This window comes from Solanum dulcamara, chromosome 8, assembly GCF_947179165.1.
Source record: "Solanum dulcamara chromosome 8, daSolDulc1.2, whole genome shotgun sequence".
NCBI classification, from domain to species: domain Eukaryota; kingdom Viridiplantae; phylum Streptophyta; class Magnoliopsida; order Solanales; family Solanaceae; genus Solanum; species Solanum dulcamara.
This window is the reverse complement of record NC_077244.1, coordinates 33911772-33921872: the sequence shown is the minus strand read 5'-3', so window position 1 is coordinate 33921872 and position 10101 is coordinate 33911772. Positions and strand designations below refer to the sequence as shown.

The window sequence follows — 10101 nt, the reverse complement described above, 5'->3', positions numbered from 1 at the left end:
AGATAAGTCTAATAACAAAATTAATTTAAACATTTTGATGGACATGAGAAATTTAAACGCAATGTCGACACAAGCATGGAGAGCAGCTGTAATTGATTATGTTGTGCATCATTGAAAGAATCAAACGAAGTTTGTGGATTTCTCTCTTTAGTGCAGGTGTGTAATTTATTATTTTAATTATTTTTTGTGTAATATGAACTTTTAAATTTAATTATATTCTAAAAATTGTTAAATTTTATTTATTGTAGATTTGGGTATGGGAGTGTATTATTCCACTACAATCATCAATGTTCCCTCTAAGGATCAACCAACTTGAGGCCTCAACTACACTTACACGTAAATGGATTTGATGTAGAATTCATCAAAATGAGGCACAAAATGTAATTAGTGTAGTTAGAGATGTGCTAGATAACTTAATTGATGATCAAATATTTAAATATTATTATATTTTGATTGCAAAACTTAAGCTGATACTCATTTTGTTAAAATTTTAATTATTCATATTTGTATCCACTGTCCAACGTGAAAATTAATATGTGAATATAATGACAAGTGCATAGAACTTGGCAAGTTCTCAAAGTAAAATATTTTATTGTGTTACATCACATCCTTTAATGTCAAATCATATGACATATTACTAAGATTCTTGTTTTTGTAAAATTGTTTTGTATATTCACGTAATATTTTATTGACTGCAGAATATTTAGGTAGATATGTATTATTATTTTATCTTTTTGTTATAAACGTTAGTTATTATTAATTTTTTTTGTTAGTTTTAGTTAACATAAATAACTATTTTTATTTTTTTGTTAAAATATTTAATAATTATTTTACTTATTTTTTTATAGTTTATTTGGCAATCTTATTTAGAAGAAATTATTAATGAATTATCTAAGTGGTGTCGGTTAGGACGATCTAATTGAATGACACATATGCCACTCATATGTGCAATTTATTGTGAGTGACACATAGTTTCATATCATACAAATCATAAAGATGTGTGTCGCCGATTGAAATGATAGGCATTCAACTTTTGAAATCATCAATGCTTGATTTAAAAGCCCAAAACAGAAACTTAAAAATTTACTCACCTTACATTGTTGTAGAATGATTCTCCCACTCAATAATAGTGCATGGATTGAATAATTGTAGTGTAGCCATGTATCGAGGTAATGCCTTAAATGAACTTTCAAAATCATCATAAATCATTTGAAATGCTTTTCTGCGGCCTTTTTATGCTTTTCTATAACTACGAGTGAAATGATGGTTTCCTTTAATAATTTCACAGATCATCTTAATATTTATATCTGAATTTTGCATAACATATAGTATTAATAAAGTGGAAATCATGTTGTTGTTCAAATTGAAATGATCCTCTTTATAGTTATTTGTGAGACAAGTATGCGACTCAATCATTTTTTTGACTTTTCATATGCTATTTGAAATCTATCTAAAGCGAATTATCCAATTACACCCAACTCATAACGCTTGCAAATTACTCCTCAACTCTTACTCTTGAACTGATCACAAAGAAATTCTTTTTTTTATTGCAAGACTATATGCTCTTACAACAAATTTCATTTGCTTGTTGTTCATAAATAGCATACCTAGTTGCATATATAAAATTACATTAAGCAATATAAAATTAATAAAAAAAGTACTACAAAAATAATAATTAAGATTGCAACTATCTAACCTGACTGAATAAATTTAGGATTATTTGAATTTCAAAGTGCAGTTCTAATAGAACTATCATCTCTTGTATAGATAAAAATCTTCAGCACTTTCTTCGGTGTGATCTAAGTATGGAATCATAGTAGAATGATGATTAATGTGTTGATCTTCAACGAGTGCATTATCTGTATTGACATCATCGTCATCGTCCAACGTTTCAGCATCGTCTGTTGATTCATGTTCCAAAGGTTCATCACTATCCAACTCACCAGATCGACATCACCCATAGCATTATTATTCATAATTTGTGTGCAATAATTCATTGTATCTTCAGATTGATCACACCTATAAAATATAACAATATAAATATATTATATATAAAGTTATTTTTAATTTAATAAATAAAAAATATCACTTTATTTACCTATAAATTGACTTCGTTGGAAAAGCACGATGTTTATCATTTGAATTCAACTATTCAAGTGCATGAAAACATTGCTAGGCCCCTCCATGTTATAATCAGGCAAACTACAATTCAAACTTTCATACAGTGATTGTTTTTCAACTTCTATCACTATTTGTTCCGAGACTACATTTTCTTGAAGAATCAATATTTAAATTTGAATATGTAGTATCACGGAGATCAAACTCACTATAGATGGGTTTTTGAACAATAGGATAACACTTAATTGATACATACATATCAAGCGTCCTTACATTAATTTGATCAACAAAAAACTCAACACCACGAAGAAATAAAGGTAAGGAATCATCGTTCCAAATACATGTCTCATCATACATTGGACGCCCATCAGATGTAAAGTAAGTGGGATATCGTCCAATAATAACAACAACATCTTTTGGATCATTTATATCTATTTTATTTCTTAATAAATGCTACAACGCTTATATTTAAGAGATAAGAGAAATATTTGGCCTACCACAGGACGTCAGTTATATTGTATAGAACCACCTTCATGCATAATATTACCACCCCAATATAAATTTACTCTCACTTTAGTATCATCCGTTTTGTTTTGAATGAACAAAACAATCTAAAGATTGAATTTTTTTAGAAAATGAAAAAACTTGAATTTTTTTAATAAGATGAATAAATTTTTGAGTAAGGAAAATGATTGAATTTTTGAGTAAAGCAAATAATGGAACTGATCATGAATATATAGGGCAAATTATTTAACCGCATAAATAAATTTAAAAACGTTGAGTAAATTGCTTATTGAAGAGTGACTTTTTAACTTTTACTTTTTCTCATTGCATGAGAACTTTACATTAGTTTTGGTCATACCATGTGAACTATCTCATTGCATGAGAACTTTACATTAGTTTTGGTCATACCATGTGAACTATATAATTTGCTTCATGTGAATGTTGCACAACAAATTAAAATAAAAAATATATATTAAATTAACAATTTCGCTCCACAAACAGAGATTTTTCTTTAAACAATAATTTAATTAAACTATTCAGTAAAAAAGATAATTAAATTTGATAAATTATTTCAGAAACAAAAAAAGTAAGAGCTTTCTGCTGTAAGAACAGTGATATTTTAAAAAAATAAAATAAGTAGACATTGCTGCATCTGCAGCGATATTATTCTTTTTTAAAAAATTAAAAAATAGGAAAATAGCTGCACTTGCAACTATTAAAAAAAGGGGAGAAAATCGTTGTAGTAGCAGCAATTCTTTTTTAAAATAAGTGAAAAATCGCTTCACTTGTGGTGATGTTGTTAAAATTTTATTTTATTTTGAAAATCACAGCCGTTGCAATGGTGTTTTAATTTTTTTTTTTTTAAATTTAACGGCGTTAAAAATAATAAAAAAAATTCCTTTTCATTTTTAATAATACAAAAATACAAAAATGCCTTTAGCTAGAAACATGCACGTCAATCAAGACGTGCATGCTTCTAAACTTCCCTATAAAGTAAAAACAAATGTTTTATGACATTTTTATTTAAACAAATGTAAAATCGTAATTCAATTTTTAACTTTGAAACTTTTCACTTTCAATAATACGAAAAATACATAAATGCCTTTGTCTAGAAGCAGGCATGTCAACCGAGAGGTGCCTACTTCTAAACTTCTCTATAGAGTAAAAATAAATGTTTTATGAAATTTTTATTTTTAAGCAAATATAAAATCGTAATCCAATTTTTAACTTTGAAACTTTTCATTTTTAATAATACAAAAAATATATAAATGCCTTTCGCTAGAAGAAGATACGTAAATCAAGAGGTGCCTGTTACTAAACTTCTCTATAAAAAATAAATAAATGTTTTATGATATTTTAATTTAGAACATATATAAAATCGTAATCGAACTTTTAACTTTGAGACTTTTCATTTTTAATAATACAAAAAATATATAAATGTCTCTGGCTAGAAGCACTCGCGACGTGACCGAGAGATTCCTGCTTCTGGACTTCTCAATAAAGTAAAAATAAAAAAATAAAATGTTAGTATTAATATTAATATTAAATTATTAAATCTATTTTCTTTTTGGTAATTAAGTTCTTTTTTTCTAGTTTATTCGTGTGTCCTCAAAATTGGAATTTAAATGTAATACTCGCCCAAAGTTCTGTTTACCCTTTGCAGTCTTTGCTATTTTCTGTTTAATGCTCTGTATTTTCTTCTCTTTATGCCCAGAACTCGTTGATTTCGAGGAGAAATCCTTTGGGACTATAATGTCTCGCTGTTAATTCGGACGACAAATTTCTGTTTACAGGTTGAAACTAGGGTTTTTTTTTCCTGAGCAATTTGACTGAAACTTTTGTTGTTTCAGGCAGTGAAGGATTTAGGGTTTTTTAGGTAAGTTTTTTTTTCCCAGTCATTATGTAAATTGTTAATGTTCTAACACTTGATTTGGTTTATATAGTAAAGGGCATGAAAAACATGTGCTAGTAACCTCATGCATTGTTCTTTAAGTGACTTTCCAGTTAATGGTGCGTCTTCTAATCTAATGGTAATGCTAATAATCGGAATAATTGGGTGTTAATATGATATATTTTGTGACAAGTTGGAGTTTTGCTTGAAGGTGTAATTCTTACATTGTCTTGAGTGGAATTGGGTTCTTGAAATTGAGCTAATCTTAGCCCCCTGATATTCGATTTTGTTCACCAATCGTGTTATTATAATATGATACATTTTGCACAAATTGGAATTTGCATTAAAGGTGTAATTTTGTTTCTTGGGTTTTGTTTCAGTCCTCAGAAGTTGGCTTTTGGATAATATGTGAATTAGATGAAATATTGATAATTATTTCTATATTTTCACCAATGAGACCATAGTTTCAAATCCTAATATGGGGTTTAACGGTATCACAGTTTACTGCTGTTATTTTTGTTATATTCTTTCAGACACTATTGTAGTACTGTTCTTTTCTAATGTTAGGAAAAAGAAAAGAAATCCATGTGTTTTGATTGATTACTGTTGCTGCCAAACCTTGTCTTGTAGGTCAGACTGTATTGATTTAGAACAATGAATATTCAGGCGTTTGTGTTTAAAGCTAATTTTTATTGAAGAAAGTATTTGGATGTAAGAAGTGAGTAATTTGTCCTTGTTTTGAAGGATACGGCATGTAGGCATGGGCAAAGATTTGTGGGGGGGGGAGGGGAGGTCGCAAGGGTGGTTTATCCAAACCCCTTCACCGGAAAATTACACGGCATATACAAGGTCAAAATTGTTTTTAGTGTATATTGTATATGTTGAATCCCCTACTAAAAATCTTCGCTCCGCCACTGCATGTAGGATAACTGATGTGGTTGGGAAAAGCTGTTTAACTGGTCCAACTTAATGAAATACTTCACAGGATAACTGTTTTTTTAGACTGTTGCATATTGCATATTTCAGCATACTTCAGTAATTTGTATATATCTGATTAAGGTATGGTGATCGCTATCATGCTCTTCATATGTTATCTTTATTAATCGTCATCAGGAGATCATTAGTTTCCTGTTGTTTATACTGTGGATAATGGGTACTACAAGAATAATCTGACTTAATTTATGCTTTGTTGTTCACAGCTGAACGGATGGCTAGTGAAACTCGGTCTGGGAGGAAAAATAAGGATACTGAGAGCAATAAATCAAAGAACAAGCAGTCTGATAAAGGTTCATTAAGTTCTGGCTCTGGGAAGACAGATAGGTCCAGTTTAAGAAGGTCAGGTCGAGAAACAAAGCAAGCTGCTTCAAACCCATCAAGTATAAGGAAGTCCAAGCGTCTTGAGAAGCAGTCGCCAACCCCGCTAACTGTTAAGAGGAGAGCTGCATTAATTAAGAAACCGAATTCTTCGAGCCCTTTAAGAAGGTCTGACAGGGGTAAGAAACATACCCTATCTAGCTCGTCAAGATCAAGTTACTTAGGAAGGGGATCTGATTCATCTAGTGTCAAGAAGGAAAAAAAAGAGAAAAGTGTGAAAGAGCTGATAATGGAATCTGAAAGTTATAGCACTAGCAGGGAGAACGGTGCAGCTTCTGTTGGGTTGAAAAGGAAAAGAATGGATGCCCGTAGTTATAAGGCACTGTTCAAAATGCAAAGAAAGAGATATACTGCACCAGGTAGATTAATCTCTCTCTCTTGTAGCTCTCATCCTCCTATAACAAGGGGTACCCTTTCTTGTTAATGTGTTCCTTGTTTCTCCTTCTTGTAATAGCAAATTAATGCAGCATGAAGTACACTCTCCTGGAATGCTAGGAAGAATAAAAAGACTTACTGAATTGTCTATAGCTTTATCATGGAAAAGACACCTTAACTGAAGTCATGCCGTATTGACCACCAGAGGGCTATGCAAAATGTCCCTAGTAGATAGGAGACACCGGAAAAAATAAAATACGTTTAGTTCAGATGCTGGTACATGGTAAAGAAGCCAATGAAACAACACGTGGCATTCCAAATTATTTTAAAAATGTCGTTGAGCCAAAAAGATTTAAAAATCTCCTTTTACAGCCCTTTCCCCTCAGGGTGTATCCAAGATTTTGAGAAGATGAGTGCACAGTGCACTATTACGAAGAGGTGAATTCAGGATATAAATTTGATGGGTACCTTTAGGCAGTTACTATTGAACTCATTACACATTTGAATTTATAGGTCTATAATTCTTACATATAAATCTGAACACCGTGTCAAAATTGCTGGGATCTGTTAAGCCCATTTACTATATGTACATCCTCAATTGCTACTAGTTTTGATGTTCACATTTGGTATAGTTGTATAAACTCTTTCCGTGAAAAAAGGAGATTAGGGATTTTAATGTGTTAGACTTGGATTTTTTGGAAGATTAAACCAAACAAAGGAAGAAAAAAATAAGAAAAAAAATAGTAAATTAGAATGCAAGGCCATGTCCATTCACCCAATTTCATAAAGAGAAAGGAAAATACAGCAACAGAAACATAGGATTTGAACCCCCTTACTCACCTAGAGAGGTGTACCCTATAACCATGACTTTGAGCTTGGGTGCCCACATAAATATTTAAGTATTTTTGAAAAAAATAGCATTACTATACATGATCTAGGGAGGGAAGCATGGGTGCATGTGAACCCAAGCCCCTGCCTAGATACGCCACTGGCTTCCCTCATCCTTTCTTCCTCTCTCATCTCAGTTTTACATTTTTTGGGAGTAAGTCTTGTGATAAGTTCTGGTCCTTCAGTCTGAGTCCAAAAATACTCTCCCTTCCCTGTTTCTGTTGTGTTGTAGTGCAGTGCATATTCATATTGGTTATGGGGGCTGCGAGTGACATTTAGTTGTGGAGTAGGAGGGGTTTTATCAAGAAAAATGGAGCAGTTGTTCTTTAGGGGAATGGAGTGTGCAGATGTTTTATGTACTATATTGCCTGTCGCAGGATGGTGTTTTGGATTTGTATGCTTGGAGTTCCTATGGGTGAAGGAGGGTAAGAGTATCTCAGGTGTTATTGATTCCAAAAAGGTGCAGATGTGCAGTGGAGGCGAGTCTTTGTTGTCCCGTCTCAGCATAGTGAAGAAGTTATAAAGGCGAGTCTTTGGTGTATGTGGGTGTTACTATAAGAGAAAGGTGAGTGTTGTGGTTGAAGGTTTTTAGAAGATATGATGGTTTGCGGTTTTTATTTTTGATTGTATGGACAGTGAAGACAGTGAAAGAATTTTTTGGTGGTGGAAAGAAAGTGTTTAGTGATGCTTTGTGCTTCGGGTGGTTGAGTGAGGAGGACTTCTCGTCTCTGATAAAAAATGATGATGAGTGTAGAAGCTGGAAAAGCCTCAAGTTGGCTTCTTATGGCAGTGAAAAAATGGTGAATCTTTTCGTTTTCTTTTTTCATTTGGTTCTTTTAGGGGGTTTTGGGAGATAGAAATCAAACGAAGACAGAGGAGAATCATGAGAAAAAACAAAAATAAAAATGAAATAATTGTGTATTTTTCTTGTATTGACATGTGTCCTTGGACATGTACCTGCATAATTCAAAGTAAGTTATTGTAACATGTCATTAGTGTGTAATAGGACACATTTTTACTTAACATTAGGTTTTCCATAGGTCATACCCTCAGATAAGACGCCTAAATGAAAAATCCGGACAACTTTGTGGCACTGTCTATGTATTTGGAGTGAAGTTTTTTAAGCTTACTGAATTGGCATTGTCTTATTTTGGTGTTTTGGAATTGCTGAAATTTCTATACTGATATAGATGTTTTCCCCTGAATAGAAAACAATGACAAGTTGGAAAGCCCAAAGAAGCCATCAAGAGTTGATAGCATTGCCAGTGATGAGACAGACTGCAAGCTAATCAATGGGGATAATGAATCTCATCAAGGAGTTGTAAAAGAGTTGAAAGAACATCCTGATGGGGTTGCTTCTGCGAGGTCCATTTCTAGCTTAGAAGCTTCTGCTGCAGATGCTTCGGTAAATGATGTAGGGGAATTGCCATTTTCAAAGTTGAAAGAACATCCTGATGGGGTTGCTTCTGCGAGGTCCATTTCTAGCTTAGAAGCTTCTGCTGCAGATGCTTCGGTAAATGATGTAGGGGAATGGCCATTTTCAAAGTTGAAAGAACATCCTGATGGGGTTGCTTCTGCCAGGTCCATTTCTAGCTTAGAAGCTTCTGTTGCTGATGCTTCTGTAAATGATGTAGGGGAATTGCCATATTCAAATCACAGATGCTGTTCTACAGAAAAATCTGCTGCTCTTCCTGCAGAAAATGGTTCGGAAGTATCTAAAGATGGTTGCACAGTGGGAGAAATTTGTGATGATTCTGAAAGGTTACCAGAGGGTTGCTCTGTACCTGAGGATAAGTTGCATATCGCTGAGTTGATGTGTTCCACTTCTACAGATGGTGATATTATTGTGAAAGGTGGTGAACTAGGCACTGGTAATTGTTCTGTGACACATAATGATACATGTGACTTGGCTGAAGTGTTTCCTCCACCACTAGGAGATCTTGAAAAGCTTGGTTACGGTGGGACTTGTGCTTCATGCTCTCGACGGATAAGGTGACTTTTCTGCTTTGTCTGTTTACATTTTGTTTCCACCAATACTGCGTAGCCATAATAACTTGACTTTAGCATAGTGAGTCATCACATAAAAACTTAAAAGCACAGTTTCCTTCAGATAATTTAGGGGTCACTTATGCCAAGACTCAAACGTATTACATGCAGTTGGATGTTGCACTTGACTTATAAAGTATTCTGGAGATACCCAAAATTTCTATCTTCACAGTGCTTTATTTTTATAGGTAATATGAGAATATTATTGATGTAAACCAGCATTAGGAGAATAGTACATCCAAAAAATAACGTTACAATGTGTGTAAAAAAGTGCGGAAGTCAACCAAGGCTTCCTGCTCTTAACACATTTGCCGTGGCCTCTTCACAAGTATACACTTGTGTTTAAGATCAACTACTTTGTCATCCTCTTTCTAAAACTCGAGCATTTCATTCTCTTCATATGACCCATCAAATCATAGAGTTCGTGATGTCCCTAGAGGATTTAATCATATCCATTTCATGTGGTCAAATGTTTAAATGTGTGCAGATCCTGCAAGTGTATTGACCTTAGTTGTGTTGAGATGTTTCCAAGTATTTTGTCAATACTGCACACTCAATTGGTGTGAGAATGTTTAAGGAAGAGTGGATTGGTTTCCCTTTGTGTGTCTTTTGGGGATTTTTTTTTGAGGATTAAACAAATGGCAGTAAGTGGGATTTGATCCTTTTGGGGATGTTGTTGTTCATCAAGACCACTAATTCTTTTCCAAAGCATCAGTTTAGAAATGATATAAAACAATATGTTTCCTGAGACCAATATGAATAAGCCCAATTGACCTTTTTTTGGGCCTTTTTTGGGATAGAACAAGAAGTTATTAGGTTTGGACTTTGGCAAAACTGTATCCTATACAACATGAACAACAATGACAATGGCTCATTGTCACACTATTTGAGTTGGCTATGTGGAT

General features: G+C 33.1%; 1 protein-coding gene across 2 annotated transcripts in view; it reads left to right on the top strand.

Annotated features, from left to right (window-relative positions):
- Window positions 1-4257: 4257 nt before the first annotated feature.
- The window catches only part of LOC129898762 (helicase protein MOM1-like), a 43032-nt gene continuing 37188 nt past the window's right edge, over window positions 4258-10101 (top strand). For both annotated transcript variants that reach the window (XM_055973425.1, XM_055973424.1), the window contains exons 1-3: window positions 4258-4498; window positions 5713-6246; window positions 8359-9142. In XM_055973425.1, the coding sequence (XP_055829400.1) occupies window positions 5721-6246; window positions 8359-9142 (1310 nt within the window). In that variant the 5' untranslated portion in view covers window positions 4258-4498; window positions 5713-5720. The remainder of the gene's footprint in view (window positions 4499-5712; window positions 6247-8358; window positions 9143-10101) is intronic.